The sequence below is a fragment of the Lutra lutra genome, chromosome 1 (assembly GCF_902655055.1).
Source record: "Lutra lutra chromosome 1, mLutLut1.2, whole genome shotgun sequence".
NCBI classification, from domain to species: Eukaryota; Metazoa; Chordata; class Mammalia; order Carnivora; family Mustelidae; genus Lutra; species Lutra lutra.
The window spans coordinates 70,864,516-70,889,075 of NC_062278.1; the positions used below are offsets into that span (position 1 = coordinate 70,864,516).

Genomic DNA, 24,560 nt, shown 5'->3' on the forward strand with positions numbered 1-24,560 from the left:
AAGCTGGAAGAGTAGCTGCAAAGTCCCTGAGGTGAGCATATGTCTGATATGTTCAAGTATCAGCAAAGAGCTGACATGGCTAGAATGGAATTAATGTGGCAGGGGGCAGGGAGTGGAAAGAGATAATGCCAACAGAGCCAGATCATGTTGGGCTCTTGAACAGCAAGGATTTTAAATTTTATTTTGAGATGGAAAACTTTAGAAAGGTTTTTGGCAGGGTAAGGATATGATCTAGTCTATGCTTAAAAGCATCACTCTAGCTCTGCAATAAAAAACTGATTTCCAGGCGGGGGTAGGAGGTCAGTGAAGGAGGTTGCTGCATTAGTCTGGGTAAGAAGTAAAAGAGAATCAGACTAGAGTGGTAGCTCTAGACTACACTAGAGTGGTAGTGTAGGTACTGGAATAATATTAAAAGTTGACAGTATTTGCCGATGAACTGGATGAAGGGTATGAGGAGAAGAGAGAACTCCAAGAGCTTAAGGCCTAAGCCACTGGAAGAATTGGGAAAAACTGTGGGAAGAGCATGTTTGGTATATGGGGAGGGGATCAAGGATTGTGATCTGGCCATGGGAAATCCAAGATGCCTATGGTCATCCAAATGAAGAGATTGAGTGGGTAGTTAGATCTAAGAGTCTGGAGTTCGGTGGCGAGGTTAGTCTTTTTACTGGAGAGAGTGGGAAGATGGGAGGGAAGTTTGGAGCTTGAGAATATAGGAAGATAAAGTTTATTATTCTTTTTTTATTTGAAATTCAAATATATTTTTTATTCTTTTTTTTTTATTAACATACAATGTGTTATTTGCTTTAGGGGTACAGGTCTGTGAATCATCAGTCTTACACAAGTCACAGGATTCACCATAGCATATACCCTCCCCAATGTCCATAACCCAGCCATCCTATCTCTCCCCATCCTCCATCCCCCAGCAACCCTCAGTTTGTTTCTTGAGATTAAGAGTCTCTTATGGTTTGTCTTTTAAACCAAGTCTGTTCTTGCCTCAAGGCCTTTGTATTGGCTGCTCCTCCCCACTCTACTCTCTTCTTAGACTGCCCCTTGGCTGCCTCGTCTCAGTCCTCAGAAAGACTGCTTTGTCCATGCTGTCTAAGTGCTCTCCACTTTCAGCCATCTCTTCTTTGTATGTCTCTTACTGCATTTATCAACATCTGGAATTATCATGTTTATTTTTTCATCTTTAAGATCTGTGTCCCTTCACAGGAAAGCAAGGTCAGTGAGAGCACATCCAATGCTACTCCTGAAAAGTAAGCATTCCAGTATTGAATGAATACATGAATGAATGGATGAGGGAAAGGTCATATTTTGCATTTGAAACACAACTGGAACCCAAAAGAAAATGAGCAGTAGATGAACAGGGATGCAAAAATCTCCCTGAGAAACTGACCCATCCCTTAAAAGACATGTCTCTTTAGTGAGTTATTTTGCTAACTTTCTTTCCATTTGGGATATAATCAATTGCAGTTCTTTTTTCCTGTCATTTCAAGTACTGTGAAGGAGTTGATTTCAAAGATTTAACACATTCTCATCATCAATCTGATAAATCAAACCCTAGTTTGGATCTACAATTGAATTATGTATTGCTTTTACCCTTGCTGAAGTCCCATGACCTTGCAAAGGGTGGCTACTTTCAGCAAAAATGTCAGTCTGGTTTCAAAATACATTTTCCAGGATAGTACAACCTTGCTACATGGTTCCATTTTCAGTTCAATATCATTTTATCACATGGAAGTGATGCCAACAGACTGTTTTAGTGGAAAAGTCTTCTGCATTCAAAAATGAATTGAGTTTTTTTGGAAACCAAGTCTGTATTAGAGAAGCAGGACTTTCTTTCCTTCATCTCTCTTCCTGAACTTGAATCAGTTAAACTTAAGGCCACTGAGAAGTAATGCAACATAACTTTGGTATATTTTTGCATGAAATGAAGTTTGTCTTTGGATGCCTTGGGCATCCAAAAATGAGTCCCTGTAGCAGTGTTTCCCACACTTGGGCTAGCTACATCAGGAAGGGTACTGTAAATAGTATTAGCTCTATCACAGCTCTGAGTCAACATGCATAGATGCCTCTGGCTTTGGAAGTTTATTTTTGTGTAGGTAAGGTTCCTCTGGTAGTAAATTGTGGAATAATCCTTCCCACTAGCTAAAATCTTCAGTAGAGAGTTTCAAAAGTCAACTTATGAGTTTTCTGTTTAAACCAGTGGTTTTCAAGTTGGGTGATTTTGTCCCCCCAGGGAATATTTGGTAATGTCTGAAGACATTTGTGTTTGTCTTCAGCTAGGGGGCAGGGGACTCTATTCTTAATCTCATGAGTAGAGACTGGGGTGCTGCTAAACATTCTACAATGTACAAGACAATCCTCCCAAAAAAGAATTATCTGGCCCCAAATGTCAATAGTTGCTGGGGTTGAGAAACCCTAGTGTGACACTGGATTGCTTTTTCCCTTAGGAGAAATGTTATAAATGGTGATAATGTTTCTATCGGATAGAGCTATTTTGGCAACGATGGCTATCTGCCATCCATGGTATGCTGCTGTAACTGCACAAACTACATTTCTTAGCATCTCTTGCACCTAGGTATAGCCAAATGGCTACTTCTTACTAGGGAAATGAAAGCAGAAGTGCTAAATGTCATTCCTGGGCCAAAGCTTTCAAGAAACAGCTGTTCCTACTGCAGACTCTCTTTCCCCTTCCGCTGGCTGGTTATAAACATCAATGAATCCCTGTAGCAGTGTTTCCCACACTTGGGCTACACCAGAATCAGTTGGAAGACTTGTTCAACCTCAGACTGTTGAGCTTCACCTCCAGAGTGTCTAATTGAGTGGGTCTGCGGTGGGGGCCAAGAATTTGCTTTTTATTTTTTTAAAGATTTTATTTATTTATTTGACAGAGAGAGATCACAAGTAGAGAGAGAGGCAGGTGGAGAGAGAGGAGGGAGCAGGCTCCCTGCTGAGCAGAGAGCCCGATGCGGGACTCGATCCCAGGACCCTGAGATCATGACCTGAGCCGAAGGCAGTGGCCTAACCCACTGAGCCACCCAGGCGCCCCAAGAATTTGCTTTTTAAATAAGTTCCCAGGTGGAGCTGATACTGCTTGTTCAGGTATCACACTTTTAGAACCCTTGACTTAGGGACATGATGTCATTATACGGAAAGAGCCTGGTGATATCTGAATTATCCATTTAGAAGAGAAGCATCTTTTCCCCTGTTTCCATGTTAATATGAGTCAAGAGAGGATTTTACCATTGTGGTTCACCCACTGAATTTTGTGTTTCTGTGCTTATCCTAGAGCTCTCTATGTCCTAAAGCTCTCAACATCTACCTATCCCACCTCTCTCCCCACTAGGTGTCCCTGTAAATCACAAAACACTCTTCTTTTAACAGGTGAGGAAATAGGGGCTGGGAGGGATGGAGTGGCCTAGGTTACACAGCAAATGCTGTGGCTGGTTGTTCAATCTGTTTCATTCCCCCTACTGAATATTTAAGTCATAACAAAGATTTAAAAAAAAAATCGTGGTTATCTTGAGTTTGAGTTTTAAGGAAAAATGCAAAGAAGAAGATTTTCTTCCCCTTTCCTAGGCAGAAGATGGATCAGAGGCAATATTTTGAAATAGATATTTTGCCTTTTACTCCTCCTCCCCTACTCTTTCTGCATCATCTCTAGCTCTCTCTCCTTCCTTCTTTTGCTCTTTCTCCCTTTCTCAGCATCAGTCTATTCTAATCTAAAATGACCTGTTTTAGATTCTCTAGTCAAAACTCCAATTTCCTCATGCAGCCAAAATTAGCTTCCTACCAGGAAAAACAATTGAAAACAATCAGAAGGAAGAAATCTGTTGAGAAAGGATAGCACACACTCCTCCTAAAGGGCATGCATTTAAAAATACTTGTTAACAAGCATGATCTCATGTTTTTCAAATTTAAAAAAACAACTCCAGGAAAGTCCAGTGACTCTCCAGGCACTAAGGGAAGTGGGTGCTGAGTGGGATGGAGGATCCTGTAAATGGAGGGCAAGGCTGTCATTCACCGGCAGGGAACCTGTCCTGGTGTCTAATTCTTTCCTCATGTAGAACCATAGGTCTCTAAAATGGTTCCTGGTGTTTTTGGAAGAAAGAGCCTTCCAGGCAAAATCAGGGGGAGGCTGGGCAGTGGGGCTGAGACCCAGCCCTATTCATAGAGTCTTCGTCTGTCTGTGAAAGACCTGGTAGCCTGAACAGCATTTGCACCTCCCTAGTACATCAGAACTAATGCTGAAAATTCCTAAATTATCTAACGGCTATATGGAAATTTAGCACAGGCATTTTTAAAAGTAACTGCTTCTTGCTCATTTGCACATATAACTTACTTGAGTCAATCTTATTGACTTCTTTTGAACTCTATCCATAGAACCTGAGGGCAGAATTAGAGGGATTTGTGCCTGACATAGACTTATTTTTTTTTGAACCTGCTCATGTGTGCTGATAATTTTCTAAGGTTATGTCTACATAATGCCAAAACAAGCAAGCAGTTAGTAAGCAAATTCAGGCAGAAAATGGGGAAAAATAATGTAGTCCATTTGTTCATCTCAGTGGACAGGTTAATTTGGTTAAAATTATCAATCAGGTATTTGTGATAGCTCTGACATTCTGAACATTCTGAAAAACTGAAATGTACACAGAATGTGCCTGAATTAAGTGATAAAATTACTTCTGTTTCTGTATCCTAGGAACTTATCCTTGAAACAGGGGGAGGTGGAGCATCTGAGTGGCTTAGTCAGTGAAATGTCTGCCTTTGGCTCAGGTCATGTTCTCAGGGTCCTGGGATCAAGTCCCACATGGGACTCCCTGCTCAGTGGTGAGTGAGCCTGCTCATTCTCTCCCTCTGCCTGCTGCTTCCTCTGCTTGCTCTATCCTTCTCTTTCCCTGTTATATAAATAAATAAAATCTTAGGAAAAAAAAAAGTAAGAAACAGGAAGACGGTGACAAGCACTCTGGATTGTCTCCTTTCATTACTCATTGTCTTTCAGAAGCTGGCATGCTCTTGTTGGCTTCGCTGTCTTACTAGATAGGATGGTTCTTACAAAATTTGGCCACTTTCTCACACTCAATAAATATTTGTCTAAGTTGATTTTTAAAAATATTTAATTTATTTATTTGACAAAGAGGGAGAGATCACAAGTAGGCAGAGAGAGGGGGAAACAGGCTCCCTGCTGAGCAGAGACCCTGATGCTGGGCGCAATCCCAGGACCCTGGGATCATGACTAGAGCTGAAGGCAGAGGCTTAACCCACTGAGCCACCCAGGCACTCCCAAGTTGATTTTTGACATTTTGCATGGGTCAGTTTGTCCCAAAGGGGGCGCCAATATATTTTCCTCACAAAAACTAGTACTTTGAGTTATAACATTTTGATTTATGTATTTAGTGCCAGGAGTTAGTCACTGCTAGAATGAAGAGTAGAATCTCAACGACTGTCCTTAAATGAAGGAAAAGAGGGGCCTTAGGTCTTGTTTTCCATGAGCATGTTACTAACACTTCCACACTGGACTCAGAGTGTCCTTGGCAGTAATTTGATAGTCAAACCTTTTTCGGAATAAAAACCTCAGTCTCTGATAGGAGGTTCTTCAAACAGCAGTTGTAAGTTGATATGAATTGTGTCTCTGTGAAGCCCTAATGGCTATCTCATCTGCAGTGGTTAAGTTGAGCGTTTCCTAGGTGGCAGTCTGGTGCCAGGCATTTGTATATATTTTACAGTGGTTTTCAACACTGACCATCTAAGGTAAGTATGATTATCCCCATTTTACAGTCAAGGGAGTTGAGATTTGAGGAGGGTTAATCATATAGCTCCCTGTGGCTGAGCCAGCATGAAAGCCTGAGCTCACTGCATTTTACCAAACAGTAGTTTATATTTAGAAAATATTGTGGCATGCCAAATAGCAGAATCTAATTTGTTGCTTAAAAATGCAAGAGCTGATAATTTTTATTGTAAATTTATTTTGGAGCAAAATAAAGGATGATAATGTTTGGACCTAATAATAGGAGAAAACAATCCTAAGGGACTGACCGCAGGTCTAAGCTAGATCTCAAATGTTCTGAATTTATCATAACCACATACACTTTTCTCAGTATTTGACACTATGAGGACTTAATGGGATCTGCAGTTCATATGGACCTACTATGCCTGTCTACTTTGTCACAACAATGGTGCTCATGGTTATTCATTATTTAAGGTGACTTTTTCTGTGACTGCTTGATACATTTCCTCCATAAGCTGGTTAACACTGTCCCACTTGAAAACCTCAGAAGATCTATTCCAGTTGTCCACTTTGCTCATTAATGCCTATCCCAGGCCATAGTGAGAGATGAGGGCTCAGTGGAAATTCATCTCCTCTAATGAAGAAAACGTTCTGAGCTTGTGCTGCATTAGCTAGTTAGTGGCCTTGTAGTGGTAAGGAAGATATAGTGGCCTAATTAATTGCACAAGATGTGCCCAGGGCAGGAACGATATATAGTATGGGAAGGTGAGGGAACACTGGAGTCTGGGTAAGGGGGTTGCAAAGGGGTAGGCCTGGCAAGGAATGCTTGACAATATGATGGCATCATAAAGGCTATCTGTCTCTGGAATTATGAACAAGGGAAGAGGAAAGGTAAGAAAGAGCCTATTGCCTAGAGGGCTCAGATTCTCAAATAACCCTTGTATATACATTTAAAGAAATCTTTTCCAAAGCTGAAGTTAGAGGTAGCCTGATCTTGATTCAAATCACCTGACTGATGTAAAAGTCCCAGGGTTTTTAATGAGATCTTAGTTTTTAACTGAAAAACAAACACATCCCTCCAACGCAAAGCAAGCAGAGATTTGAAAAATATTCTCAGATCCAAATGATTTTCATGAAGTATTAACAATGTTTACTGTTATCAACACCCAGAGAAGGTTTTTTTTTTTTTTAGCCAGAAGTGAGTAGGTGAAAAATATTTTCTTCCATTTAAAACATGAAAGATTTTATTTGTTGATCTATTTTTCCTTAAAGTTATTTTTGCTTAGCTCCCATCTGTAGAGCCAGGGAAGCTTGGTCTGAGAGGTGCCCCTTGGACCAGTTCTGGGGTTAGAAGTTCCCAGACCTCATAGAACAGGAATGAATAGTCCTTAAGTGGTCATTTTAGCGAAATGTACAATTTTAATTGGGTAGAAAATGTTGTAGGTTGTTCATTCATTTGCTTGTTCATCCACCAGTTATTTGTGGAAAGATACTCAGTTTCACCTAATGTGCTGAGTGCTGAGGCACGGAGTGAACCAAAAAAAATCAGCATTTGGGCTTACAAAGCTCCTAGTCTAGAAGGGAATGCAGGCAGGCAAGCCAAAATTCATAGTCGAATGTGATGGCTACTGGGAGAGGAGAAGCACTGTGTGCTATGGAGACAGATGAGAGGGACCAACCTAGACTTGTGTTACCAAGGCTTCCTATAGGAAGTGATATCTAAGCCAAGATATAGAGAGAAAAAGGAATTAGTTGAATAAAAGAGCTGAAGGTGGGTGGGTGTGGCCAGGGTTTTGAGGAGAGGGAGAGCTTGTGTGAATAGGAGGAGGAAGGACTTCAGTAAGCTTAAGGAACTGGAAGAAATTCAATAACTGGGTAAACATTGTTATGCTCATCAGATGGCAAATAGAAGAACAAGAAGCAAGACTGGCATCTGGGAGGGCCTCAGGCAAAAGAGAAGAGGTAGGAGGAATAGATTGAAGAAAGAGGTTCAGAAGAGAAAACCGTGAATTGTGATGATGTTCTGGGAGATGCTTCTCAAACTTTCATGTACACATGAATTACCCGGAGATCTTGTTAAAAGGCAGGTTTCGATTCAGTATTTCTAAGAAGCTGTCACGTGATGCTAAAGCTGCTGGTTTGAGAAGCACACTTTTGATTATCAAAGATCAAGAAAACTTGGAAGTGTCCCTTTACATGATGACTGGTAATTGTGGGGCAGTCCTGGTAGCCTACTGGAGTTCCATTAGCTTGGGCAGTAACAGACACAGATCCCTAAGCATTGGTGACACAGTGACTTTCGCTCTTCACTTTCATGAATTCCTCTCACTTTCTTCCTGGCTGTAATTGTTAAGTCAGTCGGGTAAGGCCGCTTTTGAGTCAGTCTCAAATCGGCTCTGACCATGGCATGACTGGTGGCTCACCAAAAAGACACAGAGAAAGGTGGTCTCCTACACCTCAACTGTGGTTCTTAAGTTGTCCTTCCGCAGAACACCGCTGTTCTGTGAGCTGCAGATCATAGTGTTCCTCAACACTTGAATAAGAGTGGCAGTGTTTTCACCACTGAGGGGGAAAAAATGAATGCTAACGGAAAATTTTTCTTAATTGAAGTTTTTCTTCCATGACTTTCTTTTAATCCTTCGATGCTGGCCGTTATTTGAAGGCTAAGAATGAGCACTGGTGGACAATCGAATGAGCAACAACATTAACAGCAAAGCCCGGAGACACCAGTGCTGTTGTCTTCATGGTGGCATGAGCTCATGGGTGAAGATTTATATTATATCTGCACACTGTGGCCACATTTGCCTGGTTCAGACTCTTCCAAGTTCATGCAATAGTACACATCAGGGTTGCGATGTCTCTTCCAAACACAGCAGAAATGGACAAATTGGAGGAGCACATTCTCTGACATACTGTCAGCCTCCTTCAAGCTGCCCAAGCACTTCCAGGCTCCCCTCCTATTCAGATTATCCCAGCAGCGCTGCACAGAGGCTGTGTAGCCCAGTGGGATGCGGTTTACGAGTCACAGCAGTTTCAGGAAGGCTGCCACAGCTCAACAGGGCTTGGCATTTCCCCTCCTTCCAGCAACTCCCTGCTCTTATTTGGTTTTAAATTAAATAAAAATTGCAGCACATGCATTTGAATTAAAACAAGAGGCCTGATCATTGTAATATGCACCACATCAATAGGAAAGCTAATTTGTGCGAAGCACATCTCCTCCTTTAATTTAAACCACAGAGCTCTGCCTCTTTGGTTTCAAGGGAACTGAGAGCTGGGGCGGGGCAGCTCATGCCAGGCATTAACTAGGGCTGTGCTCTAGGGCAGCAGGAACAGTTTCAAGGGAGTTTGGCATTCCTCTTAAGCCCTTTGTGCAGGGTGTCACAGGATACACCATGGCAGTTCGGAACTCCTGGCCTTGAATTTAAAGAAGGCCTTAGAAATGTCTCGGGGTAAACTTCGTCAACTTCGTCCAATTGACTCTAAAAAGCAACCTAGCTACCCAGAAGAGTATTTGCATTATTGAAGGCTTTGCAAGGCAGGAAGACCATTACTGACCTTGAGACCTTTTCTTATTTTAAAGTTCCAAGGCTTTTGTGTGTGTAGATTACTAGTCTATACAAAATAAATCGGTTAAGGTCTGTGCTAGGTGAGAAACTCAATCTGGCTTCTGACGGTTGCTTCACTCAGTTTAATTGGCTCTGGTGGCAGAAGGTGGAGGCCGGGGAAGCGGGTGGCAGCAGCGGTAGTGGGGTCATCCATGAATAATGTGGCTTTCACTCAGAAACATCATCTACTCAGCGCCAAGCCCTTACTCCAAGGCTCGCTGCAGGCCCCACTCACTGCCAGGAGATGAGGGATAAACAGTCGGATCATGTCGCGAACTTTCACCCCAAGGTGGAATTTACATATCTTGTGCACCCTCTTTAGGAAAAATAATAAAAAGGATATCTTTTACCAGCTTTACACACCATCAGAACACACCTGTAGGACCCATCCAGGGAGCTTGGAAGGGGCCCATGTGATTGAGGAACACCGATGCTCAAGCTTCGATAGCTTTGTAAGTGAATCCACTTCTGTTTGGCAGGCATTGCTAACTGTTCTGCCCAGTGCCAAAGGCTGTGCATAAGGTGAGGGTAAAGATGATGGGAAAGGATTTATTAAATGGTAGATGTAATTGACTAAGACAGAAAAGTCTAGTTCTTATTTGTCTGGGCTTTGAACCACCTGAGGTGCCCTATCTTAGTGAACCAAATTTAGGCCACACAAAGCCAAGCTCTCTCTCTAGGCAGTAAGGCTCTTAAGGTCAAGGCCAGTATCTTTGTCTTTGTTCATCTAAATACCTATCCAAGGAGTGTGTCAATGAATGACCACTGAAAGAATAGCTGGAGGACTGTGAGTGAGTAAATGTGTAAGTAAGTTCATATTCCCATTTTATTTTTAAATTTTTAATTTAAATTCGATTTAGTTAACATATAGTATATTAATAGTCTTAGGGGTAGAATTTAGCGATTTGTCAGTTGCATATAACACCCAGTGCTCATTGCCTCAAATGCTCTCCTAAATGCCTATCATCCAGTTACCGCATTCCTCCCACTGCCCCTCCAGCAACCCTCCGTTTATTATAGTTAAGAGTTTCTTATGTTTTGCAGCCCTCTTTTTATCTTAGTTTTCCTTCCTTTCCCCTATGTTCATCCATTTGCTTTCTTAAATTCCACGTATGAGTGAAATCATATGTCATATGTCTTTCTCTGACTTATTTCACTTAGCATAATACCCTTTAGTTGCATCCTCGCCATTGCAAATGACAAGATTTCATTCTTTTTGATGGCTGAGTAACATTCCTCTGTGCATATATACCATATCTTCTTTATCCATTCCTCTGTTGATGGACATCAGGGCTCTTTCCATAGTTTTGCTATTGTGGACATTGCTGCTGTAAACACTGGGGTTGAATCACTATTTTTATATCCTTTGGATAATTACCTAGTAGTGTAATTACTAGGTCATAGGGTAGTTCTATTTTTAACTTTTTGAGGAGCTTCCATACTCTTTTCCAGAGTGGCTACACCAGCTTGCATTCCCACCAAGAGTGTTGGAGTGTTCCCCTTTCTCCACACCCCCACCAACATCTGTTTTTTTCCTGACTTGTTAATTTTAGCTATCCTGACAGATGTGAGGGGTATCTTATTGCGGTTTTCGTTTGTATTTCCCTAATGCTGAGTGATGTTGAGCATTTTTTTTCATGTATCTGTTAGCCATTTGCATGTCTTCTTTGGAGAAATGTCTGTTTATTGTCTTCTGCCCACTTCTTAAATGGATTATTTGGTTTTTGGGTATGGAGTTTGATAAAGTCTTTATAGATCTTGAATACTGGCTCTTTATCTGATATGTCATTTGTGAATATCTTCTCCCATTCAGTAGGTTGCCTCTTAGTTTGTTGACTGTTTCCTTGCTGTGCAGAAGCTTTTTATCTTGATAAAGTCCCAATAGTTCATTTTTGCTTTTGTTTCCCTTGCCTCTAAAAGTTGCCATGGCCAAAGTCAAAGAGGTTCTCTTGTTCTGTATTCTCCTCTAGGATTTTGATGCTGTCCTGTCTCACATTCAGGTCTTTCACCCATTTTGAGTTTATTTTTGGGAATGGTGTAAGAAAGTGGTCCAGTTTCATTCTTCTGCATGAGATGTCCAATTTTCCCAACACCATTTGTTGAGGTGATTTTTTTTTTCCATTGGATATTCTTTCCTCCTTTGTCAAAGATTAGTTGACCATATAGTTGTGTGTCCATTTCTGGGGCTTTTATTCTGTTCCACTGATCTATGTGTCTGTTTTGGGGCCAGTACCATACTGTCTTGATGATTACAGCCTTGTAATTCACCTTGAAGACCAGAAATGTGATGCCTCCAGCTTTGGTATTCTTTTCAACATTGCTTTGGCTATTTGGGGTCTTTTGTGGTTCCATACACATTTTGGAATTGTTTGTTCCAGCTCTGTGAAAAATGCTGATGGTAATTTGATAGGGATTGCATTGAGCGTGTAGATTGCTTTGAGTAGCATAGACATTTTAACAGTATTTGTTCTTCTAATCTATGAGCATGCAATATTTTTTGATTCCTTTGCGTCTTCCTCAATTTATTTCGTAAGTGTTCTATAGTTTTTAGAGTACAGATCTTTTACTGCTTTGGTTAGGTTTATTCCTAGGTATCTTAATGGTTTTGGGTGCAACTGTAAACAGGACTGATTCCTTGATTTCTCTATCTGCTGCTTCATTGTTAGTTTATAGAAATGCAACAGACTTCTGTGCATTGGTTTTATATCTTGTAACTTTGCTGGGTTAGTGATCAGTTCTAGCAATTGTTTTGTGGACTCTTTTGGGTTTTCTACATACAGCATCAAGTCATCTGTGAAGAGTGAAAGTTTGACTTGTTCTTTTCTGATTTGGATGCCTTCAAATTCTTTTTATTGTCTGATTACCGAGGCTAGGACTTACTATGCTGAAAAACAATGGTGAGAGTGGACATTCCTATTGTGTTCCTGACCTTAGGGGAAAAGCTTAGTTTTTCTCCATGGAGGATGATATTCCCTGTGGGCCTTTTCATATATGGCTTTTATGATGTTGAGGTATGTTCCCTCTATCCCTACATTGTGGAGAGTTTTTTTCAAGAAAAGATGCTGTATTTTGTCAAATGTCTTTTCTGCATCTATTGAGAGGATCATATGGTTGTTATCCTTTCTTTTATTAATGCGGTATATCATGTTGATTGATTTGTGGATGTTGAACCACCCCTGCAGCTCAGGAATAAATCCTACTTGGTTGTAGTGAATAATCCTTTTAATGTACTGTTGGATCCTATTAGCTACATGCTCCCATTTTAGATAAAGGGTCATTGTTCACAATCTCCAAAGGACTCTGAAAACTGTTTTCAGCTATGTAAAGAAAGGCTCCATATAAATGTATTGTTGAAGCATGGACAACTAGATTCTTCCAGATGGCTACTAAAAGTCATATTTCTTATTGGATAACCAAAAGTACTCTAGGCATAGTTAAGAACACTAGGCTGTATTCTAAAACAAACATTAAAAAAGAAAAAATTAAATGGGCTCCATGCCCAGCTTGAACTGTGGAGCTTGAACTCACAACCCCGAGATCAAGACATGAGCTAAGATCAAGAGTCAGATGCTTAACTGAATGAGCCACCCAGGCTCCCCAAAGCAAAATATTCTTTAAAGGGACTGTCCTTCTCTTCTGGTTTTCAGAAGTGTGGTTATCATACACTCAGAAAATGCCGGACAGTATGTAATGTGATCTGCTTCTTTACCTTCTTTCTGGCTTATGTTGCCTTAGTTGACCTTTTAAATTCTTTATTTCTTGACAAATAGATTTAAAACTTTAGATCCTGAGTAAAGTAGAACATGGAAGAATTCATGCAGAAAATCAAAGCTGAGTCTAGAACTTCTTTTGAAGAAAAATACTGCACTGCACGTGGTGAACTCCCCTGATGCTTCCTATACTCTGATGGGGGTCAGTAGGTGCAGTGTAGAACTTGAACTGATATGGGAGGGGTGTTACTCACATGTTTGATTTGTTGTGAAATGGACGAGGATCAGGTTTGTGTGAGAGACATATTATATATATTGGGGTTGGCCTATGTTAGGAAGGGCATAGTTTTGATTTAACTTTTATTCTTATGACCTTGAGAGTAAATCTGAAGTAATGTTATGTAGGTGAGAAGGCTCTGATTCAAAATCAAGTGGTTAGGGTTCAAGTCTCATTTTCATCTCTAATTGGTCATAAGATTGTGAGCAAGATACCCAATCTCTCCATGTCTCCCCTATTCTGGCTCTCTCTCTTTTCAATTTGCAGAAAGAGACTAATAATACCTATTCTACCTTGCCCTGGATCTGAGTTTCAAAACATTGCTCATAAAAAATCTTAGAAAGGTTAGAAGGACTTTTGAGTTGAGCGATCTAAGAGTCCATTATATAACCACATAACATTGCAATTTCCTCATTTTCAAGCTAAGAAGATAGCTTCTTAGTGGAAAAATCCAATGTTCTATCCACCATGCCAGGGAATATCACCAATATTATTAATTTGTAATTAAGATGGCATTAAAAATAGAAGTAAACCAATCTCTTTTTTGTACACATTCACTTCAATGTAAAAAACATACAAAACAAAACTCTAGGCAAATCTATAGAAGGAAGCCTACTTTGGCCCAAGATGAATGCAACCCTTGAGGTCAAGCTGCTGAACTGTTAACAGTGAGTGACCGATGTCTGGCAGTGACTGATGTCTGGATGCTCAGTGTGGAAGATAATGGGTGTCATTCTCTGGATTATAATCATACATAGTAGTAGATGTCCTGAAAATTTGGCATTATGGTCTTTTTGATGATGGGAACGAACTCATTGGCATTCTCCTGAATTAAATTAATGATATCAACTTCCTTAATGTGATGAGGTTATTGTTTTCCCTCTAGAGGTTTTAGAACAAGGCCAGATAGCAAATATTTTAGGTTTTGTGGGCCACGTGATTTCTGTAGAAACAACTTAACTTTGCCTTTGCAATGCAAAAACAGACAAGACAATATGAAACAAAGGTGTGTTTCAACTTTATTTACAAGTTGGTATGGGCTAGATTTGGTTCAAAGGCCATAGTTTTCTGACTCCCTGCTTTAGAATATCATGAAGATATTATCAAATTCTGGGCCTCCTCACATCTCTTGGCCATACATACTGTATTGTTGGTCTCAATTTAGCACAGTTCTAATCCTACATTTAAGCAAACATAGAAGGTGCCAGACCCTGGAGAAACCATCAAGTCAGGTGGCCATTTGGGCAGACACTTCCTATCCCAACATCAAAGCTTCACACCTTTCTCAAAGTGATCTTTGTAAAATAGAGCATTGTTTAAAATATAATACTTAAGTTTTTAAAAAACAAGCCAGAGTATTTATTCTCCAGAGTAAAACTGATGTTTTGAAGGGAAGGAAGGAAAAGTGCTTCCCAGCTCCTAGAAATGAGTTGCTAAAGTGCAACCCAGTGCTGACATCCTATTTATAAGTGATCAAACTTGCTTTATGTTTTCCCTTAATAGAAGTCAACTCATTTCCTAAGTTCATTGCTGTTCAAGTCAAAGATCACCTACCAGTTCAATTTATCCTCCTTAGGCCTCTTTCTGTCATTCTAGCATTTCTGGAAATGGAGGGAAGCACTGTCAGAAGCCTACAGAAGGGCGATTTGAAACTCTGGATTTCCATTTTTTTCATACTTGATTAAATAGCTCATTCTCAACCCCAGAACTACCAACCCTTTACTGTGTAGAACAGGCTAGAATGCAATGGAAGGTGAAACCAGCTGTTAACTCCGAGTACTACTTCTGAAAATAGGGATTTTGAGACACTTGGGTGGGTTCGAAGTGGAGTCTCCTCTTGCCTTCAGAAATTCCTGCACCACTTCAAGGTTTAGAAATGCTTTTGTCCTTGGCCAAGTTATATAAATCTTTGAGGGCCTCAAAAGTTGCCCTTTTGAGGGCAACTCAAAGCCTCAGTTTCTCCATCTAAAAATGTTTTAATATCTGCTTCATAGAATTGATCTATAGTGAGTGGCAAATAGTAGATATTTAATAAGTGATAGTTTCCTCAGTTTTTCCATATCCCCCCGTATGCTCCAAATTATATTTACTTGCTCTATTCTGAGAGTGTTTCTTTGTTTATTGTACTCTCTCATATATTCCCCTGAGTGTAATGTAAGTGTATTCATACAGAGAAGGCACGTAAGGAATAAGTTCCATGAGTAAGGCAAGACCAATGGTAGGAAAATTGGACAGAAAGAAATCACAATTCCCAGAGTAGTTCAAGGTCAGAAAATTCATTTGGTTTATTTTCTTTTGAAAAAGGAGCCTTCAGGTGTGGTTTAAACAAGTAGAACATAAGCTTCTTGAGAGCAGAGAACGTGCCAGTTACATGTGTTTAGAACTGCTCTTGGCATGAGGTGAGTATGCAATTACTACCCGTTCTCTCAACTAGTAACTGAGCATACTTAGGTATGATTCACTTTTGTATTAACTATGGGAAGTTCCTAGAGTTCTGCATAGGAAAAGAAAGGGATTCTAAGGAGAAGTCTTACAATTGGACAAAGATGGCCCCATTTATACACGATTTATCTTAAAGTACACAATTTGTGAAATGACTGTGCAAATTGCTTGATATGGAAATTCATCTGGAATAGGTTGGGGGAAAGTTGAATACCTATTCTAGGCCAGTTTTGGGCAGATACTGTATTTTCCAAAAAAAAATTCCCTTTAGTTTCATTTTCCTTTTGGAAAGAAATCCCACTATTGCTCAGAACTTAGAATATCCACATGGTACTAGGCACCATGGGGTAAAGAGTAGTAGATGCAATGGGGTAAGAAGACCAGGAGATCCCCCTGTTTCCTGAGGCTGCTTTCCATGTGCTGTAAAAGTGTGAGACAACAGGAGCACTAGCGCATAACATAGTTCACATACCTGAAAACATCATCATGTGCTGAAAATTCCAGGGGATCTTCTGTTTCCGGCCCAGATTCAGGAGGAAGGAGAGGGGATATATGTTGCAGGCTCTGGCAACAAAAATTGCGAGCTATAGATAAGCACAGGGAAACATTGAGGAAAATCTCATTGCAATGAGGCTGTGAGTCCTCGAGCTTTATTATGTTCTTAAGCTTCTCTGTTTTATGGCCCAGAAAACAGGGATAAATATGTCAATACCTGTATGTCCAACTTGCTTCCAAGATTCATCTTTAAATGTCAATTCTTTTCCAGAAATAGCAGAGAACTCTGCTTTTCTTTGAATATCTACTTGGTTTAGAATTGTTAATCCTGTACCATTTCAATCACTGTAAATCTTCTCATCACATTTATGTTGCTGATGCCTGACTCTTCACTCAACTCTGCTGCAAAATGTGAGGCAGAGACCATTCAGAGGCTGGGGCATTATTTTCTCAAGCAGCACTTTAGAAAGGGTAAATGTATTTCTGCTTATAATAGCCATCTTACTTTCTATCAGGTTGTACTCTCTGTATCTGGGAAACTTCACTTACTTTTTTTCTCTTAGTGGATTTAATTTGACAAGAATTACCTGTCTAAATGTATAATATAACTCCTCTAGGAAATATTTTGCTAATGTCCAGTATTTACAGGTTAAATTCTATGAAAATACTGGTAGTAGTCATCTTTTCCCTTTCATCACCCAGGACTCCTTCCCTGAGAGTCTGTAGATTCTAGTTTGTCCTCAGATGGGATGGAATTACGTGGGAAAAGGGAGCTTCCATTTAAGATGTAGGTTTTAGATGAGATTAGAGTGTTAAGTTGAACGTTCAGTGAAAAGAGGACAGAAGGCAAAAGTAGGTGCTTACTAGAACAGGGCTTACAGAAGAGGGGTCAGCTCTCCTGGCTGTCAGGATCACATGCCTGTGATCTGATGGGGCATCTGCCCATTTTCCAAAGGACAACAGTTGCTGACTCTCCTTGGGGACATCCCTAGCAGCTCAGTATCCCGTCAAGTAGACATCTGTTCTTATTGGGGAATGCTTACACACCAGGCCTAGAGCTACAAAAGTCCTTTGCATTAAAAAGGAGGTCTGGGTTTAAAAAAAAAAAAAAAAAGGAGGTCTAGAGTTTATCTTATTTTACTTATAGGAAAGGGTGATCTTATTAAAATAAACTCACATGTACACTAACGCAAGACATTGAATCACATCTATAATGTTAATTTCATCTAATCTTTACTTTGTATCCTATTTTCAAAGTCCTCACTGGAAAAGAGATTTTACCAACTTGTGATGAAAATATTTCTAAAGCTTAATAATCCTGGCTATATTCGGATATACTCTAATGCAGATTAAGTATATTTCTCTGAAATTAATGGATGGATATATTTTTATCTAAATGATTCATAATTTAAAAACATACTTTGAATATTCAAGAAATAAATATATTTTGAATATTTGTTTTTTGAGTATTCTATTCTTCAGTTTTCTCTCTTTATTTCTCTCAGTATTTCCCAAATTTCTTATCTTGAAATGGAAGCATTTAATAAAGGTCCCAATTCTTAGGATCTTTTCCCTCCTACTAGAAATTACATATCTGCCATGAATTTGAGCCTTGCAATAAACTTGAAGAAATTACTTAAACAATTTAACAGAGTAATCAGTAAGCGTAAGTAGTTTGCTCTTTTCCCTCATCACTCCATGTTCTGTATTTCAAAGGATACAAAGGCTCCAAGTATAAAAAGAGCATTAAAGATATGATTCTGGAACGTGAACAGCGCCAGGCCCATGTAACAGAAGATGACATTCTCGCCCAAGAAGTTCATAAATTCAAACAACTGAAAACAAAACAGAAACCAAAACCATTAATTATGACTCAGGTGTGAATTCACTTAATATCTTGTAACTGTTTTGGTAAATGGATGTTTCTCTTGTGCCTGGGAAGGCCTTGTGCTCCACTTCTGGAGGGGTATAGGACCTCTGACTACCCTGTCAGGCCCTCTGGCTCTACCCTGGCTCTCTACCCAGTGACAGATGTGGCAGTCACATTAACATCCCATCTTCCTTTCCAAATGCAAGGCTGCTAGAAATACACCTGGGTGTATTAGTCAGCATCATCCTCCATGGAACAATTCCTACTAGGATGATAGAATATCCTTGTTATAGAAATCTACATGATTGCTTAAGGTGTACCATAGGAAAGGATGCAAAGATCGTTTAGTTTCTTCTGATATCATTCAGTAGATGTCCTTGAGTTCCTAGGCCCTGAAAACTTCAAAAAAAGTTTTAGCTAAATTACCTCTCTCAGGCAGGCAGGAGAGACAAACTTGGAAAACTTGGAAACTTGGACTAAGAATGAATGTCAATTATATTTCAACATTAGAATGATCAGTATATTTCAAACCCCAGACAATGAGACTCATTAAATTGACTGATGTAGGTATATCCATTAAATGTCTACAATTTCTAGCTGGTAAAAAGTAAATGATTAATCCCAGGGATCAGTTTATGCAATGAGAACACAATAGATACATCAAATGCAGTCAGAGGAATAGAGTAATAACACACTATGCAGAGAGAAGCTCCCAAGAGTTATTCTTAGATCATTAACTAAACAATTTAAGTTGAGCATGAAAACGTTCTCTAACTTCCAGATTAGAAGTAAAAGGGAAATGTGTCCAGGGGCTACAACAATCACACATTTGGAAGAGACTTTAGTTTATGTTCCAGAATTTTCATTTGGAAGCTTCTGAAACTTCTGAAACTTCATTCTCAGCCTTACATATATCACCATGTTAGGTAAATGTCTCTGGAAGCATTTCTCTTGACTTTTTAAGGACTCATTATTTTTTCACCAAATGTATTTACAGCCTCACAAATAATGCCCAATACCTGCTTACCGATAGTTGACAGAAAGAAAAGCAGAATCTTGTCAGAAACATTATTTAAAGCCAGTAATAGAAACAAAGGATTAAAAAAGACACACTCCTGTGGTACAAGATGGTCTTTCTGCAGTGGCAGTGATCATTAATTATCCTGAGGACCTGTTTCACATTCTAGACAAGCTCATCTTAACAAACACTGTCACCCAAATAACCACAAAAACTTGAAAACGTGGGAGAAAATACAGGGAATGGGGAACACTTTGCTACCTCCTCATATCTGTACTTTTTCAGAAAGTGAGATTTGGCTACTGTCTTAATCTGCTCTGCCTGCCATAGCAAAATACTATAGACTGGCTGGTTAAAACAACAGAGATTTATTTCTTATAGTTCTGGAAGCTGAGAAGTCCAAGATCAAAAGGTCAAGTCAGCCAATTAGGTTTTGATGAGAATCCTCTTCCTGGTTTGCAAATAGCAGCCTGCTTGCTGAATCCTCACATGGCAGAGAGATCTCTCTCATATCTCTCTCTCTCTTTTTTTTTACATTTATTTATTTATTTTTTATAAACATATATTTTTATCCCCAGGGGTTCAGGTCTGTGAATCGCCAGGTTTACACACTTCACAGCACTCACCATAGCACAAACCCTCCCCAATATCCATAACCCACCCCCCTTCTCCTAATCCCCCTCCCCCCAGCAACCCTCAGTTTGTTTTGTGAGATTAAGAGTCACTTATGGTTTGTCTCCCTCCTAATCCCACCTTGTTTCATTTATTCTTCTCCTACCCCCTTCACCCCCCATGTTGCATCTCTACTTCCTCATATCAGGGAGATCATATGATAGTTGTCTTTCTCTGATTGACTTATTTCGCTAAGCATGATACCCTCTAGTTCCATCCACATCGTCGCAAATGGCAAGATTTCATTTCTTTTGATGGCTGCATAGTATTCCATTGTGTATGGAATATCTTCTTTATCCATTCAACTGTTGATGGACATCTAGGTTCTTTCCATAGTTTGGCTATTGTAGACATTGCTGCTATAAACATTCGGGTGCACGTCCCCTTCGGATCACTACGTTTGTATCTTTAGGGTAAATACCCAGCAGTGCAATTGCTGGGTCATAGGGTAGTTCTATTTTCAACATTTTGAGGAACCTCCATGCTGTTTTCCAGAGTGGTTGCACCAGCTTGCATTCCCACCAACAGTGTAGGAGGGTTCCCCTTTCTCCGCATCCTCGCCAGCATCTGTCATTTCCTGACTTGTTAATTTTAGCCATTCTGACTGGTGTGAGGTGATATCTCATGGTGGTTTTGATTTGTATTTCCCTGATGATATGGAGCACTTTTTCATGTGTCTGTTGGCCTCTCATATCTCTTCTTATAAGGGCACTAATCCCATTCATGAAGGCTCCACCCTCATTACCTAATCAGCTCCCCAAAGCCCCACCTTTAACATACCACCACTTTGGAGATTAGGACTTCAGCATATGAATTTGGTTGGGGGAAGGGCACAAACATTAAGCTATGGTGCAGCTACCCAGTTTTAAACATTAATGAACACATGCAAGATTAAATTCATAGAGCTTCTTCTCCGGTCCCTTCCCAAGTACTGGAGAGGGGACATCTTGATATCTAGGATCTATTTAGCTCCTTCTTGGTGGTCACACTCCAATTTCCCTCTGGGGTCCACCTTATTCCCTACTCTCAGCTCACATGTTTAAACCTCCATAGTTCAGATATGGGGTATATGATTTAGGACTAAACCACTCAAATCAATGTATTTCTTTAGCTAGCATCTTTGGTTCAGAAGTGGGTGTGGTGCATTCAGAGCCAAAGAAATACAATGAGACCTGGCAGGAAATGCCAGGACAAACCCCCCCAGCTTTTCATGGTGTGAGAAAGTAGGATGCAGGCTAGGGAGCTGTGGCTAGCCATCTCGTGCTCCCAGGGGAAACAGCTGTCTGAAAGAGAAACCATGTCCTGACCACACCACTTAAATCTGTATTCAGCCTCTCCCGAAGCAAAATCTACCATTGAAAAAAACAAAAAACCAAACACTTTTTTTGTTCTAAGTGAGGTTTCTATTACTTAAAATGATACATATTCCTTCATAGTCCTGTACCAGTTTAACAACAAAAAAACCCAAAACACCTCTCTGACTTAATATGGGTTATCAAAAAGGATAGGTGATCAACTTTTGGACTTTTTTCAAATAGCAGCAAAGTCAGTTACCCCTGCCCACCCCCACCTCTACTGCCACCCCGCCCCCTCAATTTCAATCTATTCCTCACATTAAGGGGAATTTTTTTTTCCTTTTCTGTTGGTTGTTGAGATGTGATGGAATTTGTTCTATACATTTTACATGGAGACCTATGGCATGAAATATTTGTTTAGAGATTTGCTTCCTTTGGAAAACCCAGGATTTTAACTTGTAGTCACTTGGTTTATTGAAATCTAGCACTGGCTAGAATTATAAGTAACTGTGTATATACACATTGCACAGAAGTTCCATTTTCCAGATAGGTCCATTTCTAGACCGGTTCTTGGTTTCCATTGTTACTTATTCCTCTACCAATACCATGTCTTTGTAAATAACGTAGATCCATAATACATTATAATAATCCATGGCTTTAGTTTGTTCACATACTCTACCTTCTGAGTCTTCCTGATTATGTTTGCATGTTAAAAAAAAAATGGTTTTTATCCTTAGTCACTTAGAAAAATGTTTAAATCATATGTTTACAATTTCAGATTAAATAAGAGAATATTACCAGCACCCAGAATTACTCTTGTTCCCCTTCCCACTTATACTTCCACACCCCACTTACACTGCTATTAGCACTTCAAATGCTTTTTCTTTACCTATTAAGATGAACATATGGTAGCTTGTTCTTTCATTGTTTTAAGGTAGTTAATTACATTAACTGATTTCCAAATGCTGAAACAATCTTGCATTTCTGCAATAAACCCTACTTGGTCATGATGCATTATCCTTTTTTTATACATCACTAGAATTAATTTGCTAATATTAAGTCACAAAAGACTATCTTATAATGCTCCTTTCTTGCATAGTCTTTACCAGATTGTATTATCAAAGTTGCTGATGTTTGATAAAACAGGTTCCTGTTGTCTTCCTTTAAACACTTAGAAGAATTCTGGGCTTGGAGTGTTCTTTGTTGGAAGACATTTAACTACAGATACAAGTATTCTAATAGATACAGGATTATTTAGATTTTCTATTTATTTTTGTATTAGTTATAGTAAGTTGTGTTCACTGTTATATCTAAATTTTCACATTTACTGGCATAGAGTTGTTTGTAATATCTTCAATATCTTAGTCTGTAGTTATGTCTTTCCCCCAATACTGATAATTTGTGTCTTTTCTTCCTTATAAATCTTGTTAGAGAGTTATCAGTTTTATGAATGCTTCCAAGAAGCAAATTCAGTTTTGTTGATTTTTCTGTATTCTGCTTTCTCCTCACCATTTCATTAATTTCTCTATTATTTTTATTATTTCTCATATTCAACATACTTTAGTTTAATTTGTTTTTATTTGATATCTTGGCCCTTCAAGTCCTAAATGATGTGATTACTTGTCAATTCTTTTGAACATCTGCTTTTCTGCTTTCTTTATCCAACTTTTCTGTTTGCTTTCTAAAGCAAAGTTGTTCTTGCATGTTATTTTTTTTTAGGTGAATAATATCATTTTTGTCAATTTCCTGCCCAGAGTCTTATGATACTTTATTTTGTAACACACAGAATATATGAATATCAATTTAGAGAGAATGACAATTTTATAATATTATTGGGAGAAAATATAGAGTGTTGAGAAAGACTGAAGAAAAATTTGACTGATTTGGAAAAAATAATCAAAACTAAAGAGAGATTCTTAACTCCCTTCTTATAGCCAAATAAATTCCAGAAGAATTGACAATTTAAATAAAAAACAAAACCTACTTATGAATGTATTCAAGAAACTACCAGTAATTTTGTATGATTTTTTAATCAAGAAATTTTGTAATGTATTTATATTAGCAAAAGCTTGGAAATAATATCCATAATATAAGAAACAGTTGAATTACTTATATGTACATTCATATAATAGAATAAATTTATGATGTTCTATATATGCTGATGTAGAAAGATAGCCAAGATCCATTGTTAAATCATATAAAGTGAGTTAAAGAAATAAAGGATAATGTTGTATATGAATAAATCCACATACACCTAACTTCTACTTCACTTTATAGATACTGACATTGTGTTATTTACTGTGAACTTATATTATTTTCATAGTTTATAAAACTAGATTAAGTTAGAACAAGAATTTTAAAGTAGAATAAAAATTTTCCAAATCTTTTCTTCTTTAAGCCTTTCTCAAACTTTCATCTTTTTATTTTGGGGAGGTTATTGAGCATTCTTGCCCATTTTTAGTATTTTTCTTATTTTTGTTTAAATTATTTTTGAGTGAAGAAAAATATAAACAACAATGATAAAAACACTTATCTTTTTGGGGAACATCTTTTAGTAATCTCTTTTCCATAGATCTGTAGATGTATAGACAACATGCGTAATTTATATGCAACATGCATATAAATCTGACCATATTTTTTATGTAGCTTCATCAACTTAATAATGTTTTGTGACTCTCTTTTCATGGCAATAAACTTGGATCCACTAAACAATTCTTAATGGCAGCAAAATATCCCTTTGAATTTTCCTACTAATTTTATTTCATGTACCCGTAATTGGATATTTGGTTGTTTCTAGCTTTGTTCCCATTTAAACAATGCTGCATTAAGTACCCTTTTAAAAAAAAGATTTTATTTATTTATTTGAGAGAGAGAGAGAATGAGAGAGAGCATGAGAAGGGGGAGGGTCAGAGGGAGAAGCAGACTCCCTGGTGAGCAGGGAGCCCCAACGGGACTCAATCCTGGGACTCCAGGTGAGCCAAAGGCAGTCATTTAACCAACTAAGCCACCCAGGCGACCCTTAAGCACCTTTATACAAACATCTCTCTCCAATTGAGTGACTACTCCTTAGGTAATTCCTAGACATGAGCTGCTTCTGTCAAAGGGTATACATTAATTTTTCTTTTTCAACATACTACCAGTCTGCCCTTCAGAAAGATATGCCAATTTGCATCTCTAATAATGGTGCAGAAGGTGCCCTTTCCCCACATGCTTGCCAAAAGTAGTTTTTATCAATTTTTAAAAACCTTTGACAATCTGATAGACTCACTTATTCTAAATTGTAGATGGTTATTAGCATTTTTAAAAAGGTTCTCTTCACGGCAAGGCAGCAGCACTGATTAGCACTCCTTTGTCTATTTATATCATGTGACAACATTCCTCTGAATGAACAGGCTTCATAATAATTTTCTTCTTGGGGCACATAATGAAAGTGTATGGGTGAATT

General features: G+C 38.9%; 1 protein-coding gene across 4 annotated transcripts in view; it reads right to left on the reverse strand.

The window, feature by feature from the left end:
• SLC9A9 (solute carrier family 9 member A9) overlaps positions 1 to 24,560 on the reverse strand; it is a 577,794-nt gene that overhangs the window by 235,669 nt on the left and 317,565 nt on the right. For all 4 annotated transcript variants that reach the window (XM_047727082.1, XM_047727072.1, XM_047727098.1 and 1 more), the window contains exons 10-11: positions 17,982 to 18,095; positions 16,238 to 16,349 (exon numbers count right to left, since the gene is read on the reverse strand). In XM_047727082.1, the coding sequence (XP_047583038.1) occupies positions 16,238 to 16,349; positions 17,982 to 18,095 (226 nt within the window). The remainder of the gene's footprint in view (positions 1 to 16,237; positions 16,350 to 17,981; positions 18,096 to 24,560) is intronic.